Below are 15,225 nucleotides of genomic sequence, written 5' to 3'. Positions count from 1 at the left end.
GGGGGCGGCCCTGCGCCGCCGCCGCCGCCTCCGCCTCCGCCGCCTCCTCCCGGCGCCCGCGCTCGGCGACCGCCCCGGAACCCGGCGAGCGAGCGGGGGCGGGAGGCGGGCGCTCAGAGCTGGCTGGAGCCCCGGCCGCCCCCGGGCCCCCGGCCATGTCGGCGGAGGAGATGGTGCAGATCCTCCTGGAGGATCGCTGCTACCCGGTGAGCAAGAGGAAGCTCATCGAGCAGAGCGACTACTTCCGCGCCCTCTACCGCTCCGGCATGCGCGAGGCCCGGAGGCCGGAGGCCGGCGGCCCCGAGGTGCAGCAGCTGCGTGGCCTCAGCGCCCCAGGCCTGCGCCTGGTGCTGGACTTTATCAACGCCGGCGGCGCCCGCGAAGGCTGGCTCCTGGGCCGGCGCGGGGAGCCGGGCGGTGTCGGGGAGGAGGAGGAGGACATGGACGAGGTGAGCCTGCTGTCCGAGCTGGTGGAGGCCGCCTCGTTCCTGCAGGTCACGTCCCTGCTGCAGCTGCTGCTGTCACAGGTGCGGCTCACCAACTGCCTGGAGCTGTACCGCCTGGCGCAGGTGTACGGGCTGCCCGACCTGCAGGAGGCCTGCCTGCGCTTCATGGCCGTCCACTTTCACGAAGTGCTGTGCAAGCCCCAGTTCCACCTCCTGGGCTCTTCTCCTCAAGCCCCCGGGGATGTCAGCCTGAAGCAGAGGCTGAGAGAGGCCCGGATGACAGGGACTCCTGTCCTCGTGGCGTTGGGGGATTTCCTGGGGGGACCCCTGGCCCCTCACCCCTACCAAGGGGAGCCCCCGTCCATGCTCAGGTACGAGGAGATGACTGAGCGCTGGTTCCCGCTGGCCAACAACCTTCCTCCTGACCTGGTGAATGTCAGGGGCTACGGGTCCGCCATCCTGGACAACTACCTCTTCATCGTGGGCGGCTACAGGATCACCAGCCAGGAGATCTCCGCGGCGCATTCCTATAACCCCAGCACCAACGAGTGGCTCCAGGTGGCCTCCATGAACCAGAAGAGGTAAGCACCCAGCCGCGGTGCTGCTTTCCCATGCATCCACCTGTTCGGGACTCCGTTCCCGCGTGTTTACTGGGCAGTCACAGGAGGTTGTGCTGAGGTGGGAATGACATCCTCGGGAGTGTTGCTGGCCTTGACTCTGGCAAAGTTCCCGATGGACTAAGAACTTGCTAGGAAGCAGAGGCCCTCGTGAGGTCAACTAGCTGAGTAGTTTCCTCGCAGGTATTGCGCCGTTAGACAAATTGCCTCTTTTTGGCATCTCAGTGGAAAAAAAAGATGTCTGTGGTTTCCTAGAAGGATACTTTCAAAGAAAGCTCTCTTTAATTTTGCTTGTATTTTTACCTTTTTTTGTTTTTTAGGAACTAATCGTGATTATAATGACACACGGGCAGTAACCTGTAACACTGACTTTGGAGGATCTTGTTGTTAATGACTTTGAAGCTTTCCGCACTGAGGCACCAGGCTATGATCGGAAAATAATCATTGGACTTGTGTTAATATTAGCTATACAGGATTACCTTTCTTACTTTTTGTCCTCTCTTTTGCATATCACTTTTCTTCCCAGACAGTCTTCATTATGGACCCAAGACTTGAACCTGGCATTGGTCACCTGCAGAATTAGAACATTACCATCCACGCCAGCCTTCTCCCTTCCCATTCTGCAAATCCCTCCCAACATGCACTTGGGTGACTTGAAGAAAGGCAGAGAAAAGGAGGAGATTGCGGGGAGGAGGAGGGAACAGAGCCAGGAAAAGTATTGGAAAATAAGAGCAAAGAGCATTATAGGAAGAAGTGGTAGGGGAAAAAAAGATGGTAGGGCCCAAGATGGCCCAGAGCCATTCAGAAGTGGGAAGAAGAATCAGTGTAACCCAAGAAAGGACAGGAATACCTTTTCTTCTTGTCCACCTGTACCCATCTCAAGCCCCGCCATGGCCCCTCCTCTGAAGTGTGGAACGAGGAGTTGGGGGACTCACAGCCAGGCAAAAAAAAACAAACCCAAAAAACTCTTAACAGGAATGGGAAGGTCATTACACATATTTACTTGACTCAAGGTTCCCCCCCCCAGCCTAAGGGGGGGAGGGGTCCACTGGTGTTATTTCTACTATAATATAAAATTCAATTTGGAAAGTTTTTTTCTGATGATACAAAATACATAGTTATGCTAGAAAACTGGGAAAATGTCAAAGAATGAAGAAGCAAAAAGACTATCACTCCCACTCCCTCTGATAACCATCTACAGGTTGGCTTATTTTCTTCCAGCCCTTCTTTTTTTTTTTTTTTTTTTTGCGGTACGCGGGCCTCTCACTGCTGTGGCCTCTCCCGTTGCGGAGCACAGGCTCCGGACGCGCAGGCTCAGCGGCCACGGCTCACGGGCCCAGCCGCCCCGCGGCATGTGGGATCCTCCTGGACCGGGGCACGAACCCGCGTTCCCTGCATCGGCAGGCGGACTCTCAACCACTGCGCCACCAGGGAAGCCCCTTCCAGCCCTTCTTTAGTGCATTATTTACACCATTGGGATGATGTATTCAAAATTTGATATCAGAGTGTTATTTTTAAACGGATTCTAAGCGCTTTAGTTGAAGCAACAAAGGAACATGCAGTGGTGATGGGCGGTGCTCAGATGAGGGGTACAAGGCCCAGCAGGTTGTCACCTCTACACGTGTCTCCTGCTGTACATTTGGTGCTCAACACGCCACCCCTAATAGCTCCAGAACTCTAACACGGCACCTCATGGGATTCTCTTTTCTCCACAAATCCTTGGTAGTCCTTTGCCCCCGCCCCCAGGAATGCCCTTACTGTCCTCTTTAGGGGGAAAAAAAAGTATTTGAGTAATGCATGAATACCTGCTTAGAAAAATTGTAAATGACAAAAAACACGGAGTAAAAAAATATGTGTATCTGTAGACATGTTATAGTTATGTAAGTCTATAAACATTTATATTTATACATTATAAAGGTATATTTATAAATATGGTGACAGTGGTTAACGGGAAAATGTCTGCATCTTACACATATTTTTACTCTAAAATTGATTAGCTTATGCTGATTATTGTGGCCCTTGATATTTCCACTCTGAGCGTCTTGTCTGTATCAGCACATGTAGATGCACCTCACTCTTGTTAATGGCTGTTCAGTGTTCCAGCCTATGGATGCACAGGACTGTAATTAGTTCTTCCCTTATTCGTGAGCATTTAGGTCGTTTCCATTTGCCATTAATAAACAGTGCCATGTTGAACATCTTGGTATACGTGTGCCTAGCTTAGTAGGCATATGTGAGTTAGTTCTATATGGCAAATGCCTAGAATCCCTGGATAGGTGGGGCAGAGCGTACATGCATTTAAAATTTTGGTAGCTCCTGCCAAATCGTCCATCAAAGGATTGTTCTAGTTTCCTCTCCTGTCAACAGTGTTTGGGCTTGCCAGTTCCCTATACTCTACATTATCATCATTTTTAAATTTTTACCAATCTAGTAGGCAGAAACACTGGTGTGAATGTCTTTGCTTGGAAGAGAGATTGTTTGTTTCATATGTTTATTGGCCATTTGTATATCTTTTATAAATGGCCTTTGCCGGTTTTTAAAACATTGGCTTATCTTTTTCGTATTAATTTTAGAAGTTCTCTTCACGTATATAGATATTAGTCTCTCGTCTCTTAGGTAATGTTGCACATGTTTTTCCCCTGCTGTTACTTTATCAGAAGGCTCAAAAGTGAAATGCCTTAAGTGAACAGGCAGGTAAGGTCAGTGAGTAGAGGGGTGGGTGACAGTTACGATGAACCAGAGAGCTACTGACCCACCGCAAGAGGGCTCCACCTCTTGGCCGCAGCTGGTTATTGCCGCAAAGGCGTGAGGAATGGTGTTGCCAGACATCCAGATATCCTGATTTTTTTTTTTTTTTAGATGTTGGGGGTAGGAGTTTATTAATTAATTTATTTAATTTTGCTGTGTTGCGTCTTCGTTTCTGTGCGAAGGCTTTCTCTAGTTGTGGCAAGCGGGAGCCACTCTTCATCGCGGTGCGCGGGCCTCTCACTATTGCGGCCTCTCTTATTGCGGAGCACAGGCTCCAGACGCGCAGGCACGGTAGTTGTGGCTCACGGGCCTAGTTGCTCCGCAGCATGTGGGATCCTCCCAGACCAGGGCTCGAACCCGTGTCCCCTGCATTAGCAGGCAGATTTTCAACCACTGCGCCACCAGGGAAGCCCCTGGATATCCTGATTTTTAAATGTTGACAACTTACTCCATTTAAAAAGCAAACAAGTCAACAACACAAACCTTGTAGACAAAACAAAGTGTAGGCCACAACTGGCCTTGTGAGCGTCCAGTTTTGGACTTCAGGTTTATAGGGTATTCTAATAGGAAGAGATGTTAAATATTTTGTAGTCAGATTGGTCACGTGGGTCCTGTGAGCTTTTTATCTTGCATACGAAAGGCTTCTACAAGCCAGGACTAAATACTCATCTGTCTCGTGCTCTATTACTTTTATAGTTTTGCCACTTTACCTTGACATCTGAATCTGCTTGGGATTTATTTCCATATGAGGCATACTATAAGGTTATAACATGTTCTCTGAATGTCCCAATAGCCTTAATTCTTCACTGTGATTTGCCAAATCAATTATCCTATGCTAATTTTCCTGTTTTCAAACTGGTAGGTTGGCCATTCCTCTACCTATGACACATTTTTAAATTTTTATAGCTTGGGAATCTTGTCTGGTAGAACAGACACCCATCTGTTCTGTTTTGTTTTATCTTAATTCTCTTGGTTATTCTTCATACATTTTCTCCTTCAGATATACTTTAGAATCGCCTTGTCAAGTCCTGGTGGAATTTTGACTGGAATTACATTGTATCATAGGTTAATCTGGAGGAGGATTCACAGATTTCTGACACTTTGTAGCTGGAAAAATGGCTTGTTTTTCCATGTATTTATTTGGGTCTTTTGGTCCTTCAGAAAAGGTTTCTTTTATTACCTTTGCATGATCTGTGTACTTTTTGTTAGAATTATTCTTAGGTATTTTCTAGTTATTATTGTTCTTTTTTTACCCTTCCACTTTTTTTCATTATATTTTTTTAAATTGGGTTCCATATTGGAATTTGTACCCTTCTTTATCTCCTTCATACTTTGACTCAGATCTGACATGGTCTCAACCAGGAGTCCCTTCCTGAACCCTCAGTTGGGCTAAATGATCAAACTTCATGCTTTTCTAGCACACTCCTCACCTTGAATTGAAATCTTCTGTTTATGTTTGCTTCTCTCCTTCCAATTGGGGCCTATTGCTTATTCAGTGCTTATGTGTATTCATACTGCTAACATGGTGTCCAATAAATAATGGATGCTTAAAAATACTTGGCTTTTTTGAATCGTGGAATATATTTTACATTATTGTAATAAAAGTGAACACATATATATATATACGTTTTGTTCTTTTAAAATGTAACATTACAGTGAATATTTTTATCTTGTAACAGTCATTATAGTTATTTAGAATAGCTGAAAAATAATAGTAACATTTAATTAAGCATTTACTCTGTACTAGGTACTGTTCCTACTGCTTTGCATGTATCCTCTCACTTATTCTTCACAAGGATTATATTAGGTAGGTTCCCATTTTACAGAGGCAGAGACTGAGGCACAGAAAGTAAATTGCTCAAGGTGTGTAAAAAGTAGAGTAACCGAAATGTAAATATCCGTTGACTAGATATAATGGTTTAGAGAGTTTATAAGTTTTGGCTTAATGACCGACAGTGACCATCTTCATGCAGACCTTTAACTTTTCCTTTGAAAAATGATTTTCTTCCAAGGAGTGGAGCACATATATTTCATGCTACTTGCATTGCTTTTCAGAATTTCATTGTGTGTGCCCCAGCCTCACCTCAGCCTCTGTGCAGGCATTATTCTAGTCACTATTGAATAAACAACAAAGATGACATGGCTCCTGCCCAGGAGTTTATAGTTGAGTTTGGATGATGAGACAAATAAAAATGAGACCTAGAGTGGGATTATCCCTGGATAATGCGTTCAACACAGGTTCCAAAAACACTGGAGGAAACTTAGAACCTTGAGTACAAAGGGCACCTTTAGGCCTCTGGTTACACAGCATTTCACATCTACCTCGATTCACTGCCTTTGCGATGTATTCGGATGGTTGACAAAGGGGTCAAAGGCAGAGCAGCCCGCTTTCCCCAGGGACTGAACAGTGCAGTGATCCCAGAATCTTAAATAACAAGAGATAGGCGGGAACTCTGGGACTGGGAGATTTTATAAAGCCCTTTGCACCCTGGAGAAAATGGTGCAAAAACGAAAACAAACAAAAAACACAAAGAGACGTTTAGTGCTGTGCTCACTACTTGAAAACAGCAGTGTGAGTACACAGCACTGTTGGAGAGGCTGCTTTGAAGTCCAAGTACACAACACTGCCCGGTGGTCTGAACGTGAATTTGATCTCAGGCGTTGTCAGGACATAACTTTTTACGTGTAAAGGCTTGTGTGCCCATGGAGTTGCTTGCTTCCCTTCCTCACTTTAATTAGCAATAACTTGCAGGAACTGGCACTGTTGCAGCCATCAGTTCATTATTTTCTGTATTTCTAGAGTTATCTCTAGTAACTTCTGTTGCCTTGCACCCTTGCTCTGAAATCGGAGTCGTGTTGTGCCATCCTGTTGTGTGTGTGAGCACAGCAACGTTGGGAGAGAAACCTAACAAACGAGTCTCCCGGCAGAGAAGTAATTGCAGTTGTCAGCTTTGACTGTCCCCTTTCCTCTGAGCCAAAGTTTAGTATTTTAGAGCATTTCTAGAGGCATGAAACCTTCGAGAGATTTTGTCCTCTGTGGTTAATTGCAGTGGAGCACAAGGATAGTATGAAGTAAACTATATGTCTGTTCACCTCCCCCCAGTATAATTTTGGCCAGCAGTTTAAACTGGTTTGTGCATTAGGTTTGCTCAGAGGTGGTAGGTAGTAGGGAGCAACCATGACTTTTTTTGTTGCGGTTCGCGGGCCTGTCGCGGCCTCTCCCGTTGCGGAGCACGGGCTCCGGACGCGCAGGCTCAGCGGCCATGGCTCACCGGCCCAGCCACTCCGCGGCATGTGGGATCTTTCCGGACCGGGGCACGAACCCGCGTGCCCTGCATCGGCAGGCGGACTCTCAACCACTGCGCCACCAGGGAAGCCCCACCATGACTTTTTCTGTCTCCTAACCTTCCCTTCTCCCCTCCCTGGTCCCTAGGGGAGGGTAATGCTTGGGGGAAGTGGCAGAGGGGAAAGAGGAGACAAAAGGCCCTGATGGTCCACAGGCTGCACAGTCCTCCCCGGAGAGCTGGAGAAAGGGCTAGGGAAAGGAGCTTGCCTTTGATTCTAAGTTTTACCCTAATGGTAACAACTTTTCTAAGCAACAGATCCTAACAGTGGTTTACATGTCTTGAGCTGTCACTCAGGGCTGCATGTCGTGGTCACTACTTTAAATGTCCTGCTCTCTGAGACGGGCGTTATTATTGGCCCCATTTCCCCAAAGGGGAAGCTGAGGCTCAGTGAGTTTCATTAACTTGCACATATCACAGGGCCCGCGCTCTAAGCCACTCAGACCCCGAATCATCCTGCCCTTCCGATGGTTACAATAGCTCTTGTTAGTCTTTGATACCTGTGTGCTGGTGGTTGGCTGGGTTCGTGTTACTCAGCTTTTAAGGATTTCAAAAGCTTTTTATTTCTTCTAAGTGAAGTAGAAATTAGATCGTCATCTCAGTTTTGTCACTTTCATTTCTATTTACTGTAAGTCAAGGATGTAGCTACAACAAATCATTATTTGATTTAAAATTCTTTTTGCCTCCTGAATGGAGTATGTCAGGGATCAATATTAAGAAAACACTGTAGGGAGTTCCCTGGTGGTGCAGTGGTTAGGAATCCGCCTGCCAATGCAGGGGACATGGGTTCGAGCCCTGGTCCGGGAAGATCCCACATGCTGTGGAGCAACTAAGCCCGTGTGCCACAACTACTGAGGCTGCGCTCTAGAGCTCATGAGCCACAACTACTGAGCCTGTGTGCCACAACTACTGAAGCCCGCGTGCCTAGAGCCCGTGCTCCACAGCAAGAGAAGCCACTGCAATGAGAAGAGTAGCCCCCGCTCACCGCAACTAGAGAAAGCCCACGTGTAGTAACGAAGACCCAACGCAGCCAAAAATAAATAAATAAATTTATAAAAAAAAAAAGAAAGAAAACACTGTAGAGGTGATACTTTTTAAAAATCAGTGATAGCTTGGATTCACACCTTTACCCTTCAGAATGTGGAGAGTAGAAAAGTTATTTTCAGAAAATGGGAAAAGGCAAGAATTTATGGAAGTGAAAGCACTTTGTACAGAAGTCCAGCACTTTGTCCATTACAGCCAGTGACTATTGCAGTTGACAAATGAGAAACCCATCCTCCTGAGGTTAAGAAACGTAGGCAGTGACATGCAGGCAAGCATTCCCTCTAGTGACCCCTTTCTGCAAGTTACCCTTTTCAACTCTTACAACGTGCTTTTCTTTTCCCTACTGAGACTCAGATCAACTGAGATTTAATGACTTGTTCAAGCTCACAGAGCTGTTGAGTAGGGGAGCTGAGACTTCCCTGTACAAGCCTGGGTTCATAATCCTTGGCAGTCTGCCTCTTCATCAAGTGGCCTGTTTTTGGGAGGCAATTGCATCATAAAACAAATTCAATATTGGAAAAGTGTTTCTCTTTTCAAGTGAATTTGAGCATGTTGGGGTCTGGAGAGACAGAGTTGTTTACTTTTAACTGCCTATTCGTTCAGCCTCAGAAAGAAGCCCCTCACATATTGCTTAGGACAAATGATTATGCTGGAGGCATATCAAAAACTGTTCTGATCTTACAAAATTTACTATCTGTGTACCTTTGGGAAGCAAACACAGATTGTGGGCTGGTAAAATTTTAAGCTCTATTTCCTTCGGATCCCCAAATTTGCACACACAGGGAGGGCATCATGGTCAGATTTTAAGGACCATTCGCAGCAGGAAAGGTAAGCAAAATGAACCAAGGGCCCCCCAGTAACTGCCACCCCGGTGAAGTCTATTGGCGTGAAAAACTGAGTGGCTGGCTGAGGTTAGTGGACAATATGAGGTTCTTGATGAAGAGTACCCTGTTTACTCTCTGATTTGAAAAACAAAACTAAGCTAAAACTCATTTTTTTTTTTTTTTTTTTTTTTTTGCGGTACGTGGGCCTCTCACTGCTGTGGCCTCTCCCGCTGCGGAGCACAGGCTCCGGACGTGCAGTCTCAGCGGCCATGGCTCACGGGCTCAGCCATTCCACGGCATGCGGGATCCTTCCGGACTGGGGCACGAACCCATGTCCCCTGCATCGGCAGGCAGACTGTCAACCACTGCGCCACCAGGGAAGCCCTAAAACTCATTTTTAATGTAACGTAAACATTACAGGGACCTTTGAAAAAAATCTTAATTTTTTAGTAGGTGACTATTACCAACATATGTTCTAGATCATAATGCACCATTGTTTATTAAACATCTGTCAGGAGATCAGGCGTGGCTACTTGTTCACTGCTGCTTTTTAATCTACCCTCTGACATGCTTTTTCCATTTGGAGCCTCTACCCCCATTCTTTCTTAGGATGTTGTTACTTTTGAAGAGCTCATTGTGTTGGCATTAGATGAGGTCTCTAAATTCACCGGGTCTAGCTTCTTTATTTCAAACACTAGAAAACTGAGAAATTTTAGTGATGGTATCTTTTCTCTGTGTAGTACTTTCTGATAAGCTGTGTGGTGTAATTGTCTCGACCACCCTGTGATGGGTATGGTCCCCACGCTAGAGACAAAGGTCAGATAGCTGGTTATCAGCAGAGCGGGTCTAGAAGCAGGTCTCCTGCTCCTACAGTAATGCGAAGCTGCTCGTATTACCGTAAACTTGAGATGGTTGCACGTATCACACTCGGCTGACCCAGCACTTGCAAATGCTTATATCCTCCCTGGCCTTCAAAGAGTCCATTAATGTTTATGTACTACACTGAAAGAAATTAATTTTTTTCTTTTCGATTCAAAAGTCATGAGGCTTTTATTTAGTATCTGAAGCCGATAAGCAGAGTTTAGTTGTATTACTGAATATGGGCCTTAAAACCAATGCATTTCTCTTCTAAAAATTATTTACTCTTGTTATAGGTGATCATTTGTTGATAGAGGTGTTTGTTAACATGTGTGAATACCCTAAGAATGCCAGATCAAAATAGTTTTAATTAGTTCACTGCTTACCTCCCCCTACCTTATATGTTGTGAAGCAACATAGAAGACGCCCTCATATCGAGGAGGATGGGCGAGTGATCTGCTTAGGTGAACTCATGGTAAAGGGGTGTCTGGACCACCCTGTAGCAAACAACCTTTGCATGTGCTTGTCTGTGTAGGCAAGCCCTGGTGTGTACCTAGGATGGAGCCTACCCACGGGGAATAGAGAGAGGCGAGGGAATGGGGTGGGTACTTGCTCCCACTCTTGGAAGAGGTATTGAGTTTATTTTATTTATTTATTTTTGAGGTATAGTTGATTTACAATGTGGGTTTTTCCTATTTTTTATTGAAGTGTATTTTTACATTTATTTTTCTTGAAGTATAGAGGTATTGAGTTTAGCACATACAAAGTAGTTCTTGGTTTAAGCAAAGCAAGATTAGTCCTTGTTATACTGAAAATTGCTTATCTTCAATACCTAAAGTTTGGAGAATGCACCAAACTTGTGGATTCTTGGGGACAAGAGTGAAATTTGAGATGCCGTTCAGTCATTCCTTTGTCCCCAGGCACCCAAATTGGAGAGCTCATTTCCTTCAAATATCCAGCAGATTCCTCACGCTGCTTTAGCAGATCATGCCGTTGTCTTACTTCTTTTTCTTGTTTATACTGGCCTAATTTTTCGCTTTCAAAAGCTGTACATTTTATTTTTGGCTGTGCCGTGCAGCTTGCGGGATCTTAGTTCCCCAATCAGGGATCAAACCCGTGCCCACTCCATTGGAAGTGCGGAGTCTTAACCACTGGACCGGGAAAGTCCGTTTTGTCTTACTTCTTCTTTTTTTAAATTATCCTTTATTTATTTAATTTACGTTTTTGGCTGCGTCGGGTCTTAGTTGCGGCACGCGGACTCTTCGTTGTGGTGCGTGGGCTTCTCTCTAGTCGTGGCGTGTGGGTTTTCTCTCTCTCGTTGTGGCGCGCAGGTTCCAGGGCGCATGGGCTCTGTAGTTCGCGACATGTGGGCTCTCTCGTTGAGGTGTGTGAACTCAGTAGTTGTGGCGCACGGGCTTAGTTGCCCCGAGGCATGTGGGATCTTAGTTCCCTGACCAGGGATCGAACCTGCGTCCCCCACATTGTAAAGTGAATTCTTTACCACTGGACCACCAGGGAAGTCCCTGGCTTCTGAATGATCAAAAGAACTGACTTTGTGGGCCTTTGTGTCTCTCTTTCAGGTCTAACTTCAAACTCGTGGCTGTTAATTCAAAACTCTATGCCATTGGTGGGCAGGCCGTTTCTAACGTTGAATGTTACAGCCCCGAGCAGGATGCCTGGAATTTCGTGGCACCCTTACCAAACCCTCTGGCTGAGTTTTCTGCGTGTGAGTGTAAGGGGAACATTTATGTCATTGGAGGATATACTACGAGAGGTAAGTAAAGGGGCCTAGTAAGTGGTCCTCCTACACGTGAGCTTTGGCAGCCTGGGAAAGGGCAGCAGGGGCTGGAGGAAACCCTCTAGTGTGATTTTATGCGTTACATAGTATATATTTACGTATCTGGAAAAAAGAGCATCCTGTATGACAGGGGCAGTTTGGAGAGGAGGGGCCTTTGATGCCTTTGTGTGAGCATGAAAATTGAAAGGGGGAGGGGGAGCTGTGAACAAAATGGATTTTCTTCCTGCTTTGGAAACCCCACCTTGTGGTCAGCCATTCTGTGACTTGGCTGGGTAACTCCCATCCTTCTCCCAAACGCACACTGAATCCGCCCCGTCCAACACTATGGAATTTAGTGCCACAGCATTCTTGCAGATCTTTGTTTTCACTTTCTCCCTTGTGTTTGGGCACAAGCATATCAGATACAGATTCCAGAAGTTCAGCTCCAGGCGGTTGTTCCCATATCATAGAAGGAGCAAGTACATGAAGAGGATTCTTTCCTGACCAGTGATGGGAAGGGGTTGTGCTGTTTGTTAAACCGTACATATGTGTTTTTCACTTTTGTGGGTGGGCATTTTATAGTTAATGATATGGAAACAAAAAGTTTCTCCAGAAGTTTTATACTGCTGGTCTTGGTAGGAAGCATCTCACAGCTTGGTTTTCTGTTACTTGGTTTTCTATTATTAACAGTAAGAAAGGCAATGGTGGACCACCAGGAAGAGGTGTGTCTTTCCTGTTACCTCTTTCCTTCCCATAAAGCAGTTGTTTCCAAGTTTTCTCATGGCCAAGGCAGTTTATTTCTTCTTTTGGTCTGTCTGACTGTATAGTGCCCAGAACTTTTAGAAAAGGCATAACTGGACTCTTAGCCACATTGAAGTAGTAAAGTTACCATTATATTTGACGTAGTGAAATAACCTATCACCCCTGTATGGTGTGATATGGGCAGGACAGAGCTCTCCAGCCCTGGCTGATAACAGGCGTGTGCTGATGGCCCCAGGAAGCTGCATGTGACCATTTATAACTTTGCAAAGAACAGAAATCCACATAATAATAATATGAAGTAGGTGGCAAAAATTCTTTCAACATAACCAGATGTGTCTTGTTTTGGGGATATATGTTTGAGGAAGAAGTTAAATGTAAGGTATTTTATGAGCATTTGATTTACTTTTTTTTTTTTTGGTGACAGCGAAAGATTTTGATGAACACTTCTTAGAGTACCTCTAAACAGTTGATTGGTGGGGAGGGTGGTAGGCGGTGTTTTTGTTTCCTGTGGCTGACTTAACAAATGACCACAAACTTGGTGGCCTAAAGCAACAGAAATGTATTCTCTCACGGTTCTGGAGACCAGGAGTCTGAAGACAAGGTGTCAGGAGGATCACGCTCCCCCGAAGGCTCTAGGGCAGAAACCTTCCTTGCCTCTTCCCGGCTCTGGTGGCGCCAGGTGTTCCTTGGCTAGAGGCTGCATGATTCCAATCCCTGCCTCTGTCTCCTCTGTGTGTATCCGTGTCTTCCTCTTCTCTTATAAAGACACGCATCTCATTGGATTTAGAGCCCAGCTGGGTAATCCAGGATGACCTCGTCTTGAGATTCTTAACTAAATTACATCCAATAAAAAGTCACATTCAAAAGTTCTGGGGGTTAGAAGATGAACGTATGTTTCAAGGGGTCACCATTCAGCTTTCTGCAGGTGGTTATGTTTATTTATGCGTTTAAGAAGATGCAGTGGTGACATAGGAAGAGGAGAACAGTGAGGCTTTTTCTTTTTCACTCCAAGTTTTCATTACTTGTCCCTAGTGACTCTCCACTGATGATAAGATAATTGCCAGCTTTTCCTTTACGGATACTTGAAAGAAAATGAGACCTAGCAGTCATTTCTTTCACCTTCAACACTAGTGTTCAGGTTACAGTGGTCAATTTTATAGACTTGACTAAACCATAGACCCGGGTGAATTCCTGTGCGTGCATATGTACCTCTATGTGTATCTGTGTGTCTTCTCTCCTAGGAAAGTAAATACAGTTATTTACTTTTGCACATTTCTAAGAATTCTGATTCCTCCCTAGATTTTGTGACACAGCATGCACCCTGTGGGCTGACCCAATGCACACATATCCCTTGGCTTCTCTTCTAACCAGGAGCTGGGAAGCGCTGACAGGAAGCACTGTAACCTGAAGACTATGCCCCTGGTAGATTTCCTAGTTTTTCCATGACCCTGACTGAGCAAATGTTCTTTAGAGTTGACCTGGAAAACCCTTGCTTGTGTGTTTTCTAGTTTCACAAGCCGCTACTAAAGTGCCTTCTTGACTTGGGCCACCCACTGTGATTCCTGTCCCGGCTTCCCCGAGCCAAATCCCCACGATGGGATGGTTAGGTGACGTGGACGGATGACTGTTTGTGTAAGGACTGAAAACGAGTTTTCTACGATGGGAGGGCAGGACAGTTCCTCGTCCTCTGAAGCCCCCCCTCCTCCTCTGCTTGGGCTCTTCCCAGCACTTCCTAATAGTTCCTTGTCTTGAAAACAAGAAGTCATAATTGTCATGAAAAAAAAAAATTCAGGACTTAAGGTTGGCTTCGTAGCCTGCCGACTTCTTACGTTAGGTGAGACTTTTAAAATTTAGTAAGGAAGAGTTTGTGATTTTTATGATAGCTCTTTGATTGTTTTAATTCTTTGGCCGGCACTGAAGAAATGAAATTCGATAGAAAGTAGTAGTAACCACTAAAAGGAAGAAAGGTGATTTGTTAAATGTCAGAATCAACTCTAAATGTAAAAGCAGAAAGATCTTTCCGCCAACTCAAACGACCTTATCATGGTCTGAGCCCTTGTTGGGTGAGGAGAGAAAACATTTACAGAAGACCTGGAAGGACCTTCAGACCTGGACCTGAGAAATAAATACATTGAAGCTGTGCTAGAATAAGTCTTTTATTCGTGGGGTGGGGAGGGGTTACTGAGGGGCACTAGTTGGATAGATTAGTAAGCAAACTCCCTAGGGCTGACTCCTAGGATAAGCTGTATCACAGTCGCTACAAAGAAAAGAAAGAGGGGAGGTCATAGTCTTGGTGGAAAACAGAAGTTGTAACAATTTTGACATTTCTGCAGGCTCCGGACGGGTGCACACACAGGATCTGGACTCCTTTCCCTTCCCTCTGTGCCCTCTTAGGAGACACTTGACTCGGTATCAGAGAGCACAGTGGAGCTCTAATTACTGCCCACTGTGAGTGGGTCCTTCTGTCTCAGGATCAAGTACTCCTCCCAGCTTCTGCAGCCATCAAAAGGCTGTGCGTGTCACTTGGACATCAGTTCCCAAGCTGGACTGTCTCGTACACTGATTTTGTTGTTTAAAAAACAACAACAAACAGAAAGTTCATTATTTTGGCTAATTCAGAGCATTTTTAGTTTTTTTTTCTAAGTCTAAAATATTCCATTTATTCTTTCCTTGAGGAGAAAAGGAGAAAAAAAAGAAGAACGATAGAAAAAAAGAAAAATGAAACTAGATATTTTAAATTTCACAAGCATTTTTCAAAAAGAGAGTAGGCAATAATTTTCCTGGAAAAAGCTCTTCAAAATGATG

The 15,225-nt window shown here is 45.3% G+C and overlaps 1 protein-coding gene across 3 annotated transcripts in view; it reads left to right on the top strand.

The window, feature by feature from the left end:
* Positions 1–63: 63 nt before the first annotated feature.
* Positions 64–15,225, top strand: part of KLHL42 (kelch like family member 42) — a 73,941-nt gene continuing 58,779 nt past the window's right edge. For all 3 annotated transcript variants that reach the window (XR_009543559.1, XR_009543558.1, XM_060166653.1), the window contains exons 1-2: positions 64–1,027; positions 11,462–11,655. Coding sequence is in view for 1 of the 3 variants with exons in the window: in XM_060166653.1 (XP_060022636.1) it covers positions 156–1,027; positions 11,462–11,655 (1,066 nt within the window). In the remaining 2 variants the exon portion in view is untranslated. The remainder of the gene's footprint in view (positions 1,028–11,461; positions 11,656–15,225) is intronic.

This window comes from Lagenorhynchus albirostris, chromosome 11 (assembly GCF_949774975.1).
Source record: "Lagenorhynchus albirostris chromosome 11, mLagAlb1.1, whole genome shotgun sequence".
Taxonomy (NCBI): domain Eukaryota; kingdom Metazoa; phylum Chordata; class Mammalia; order Artiodactyla; family Delphinidae; genus Lagenorhynchus; species Lagenorhynchus albirostris.
The sequence above is the reverse complement of the archived record's forward strand: the minus strand, read 5'-3'. Positions and strand labels throughout refer to the sequence as shown.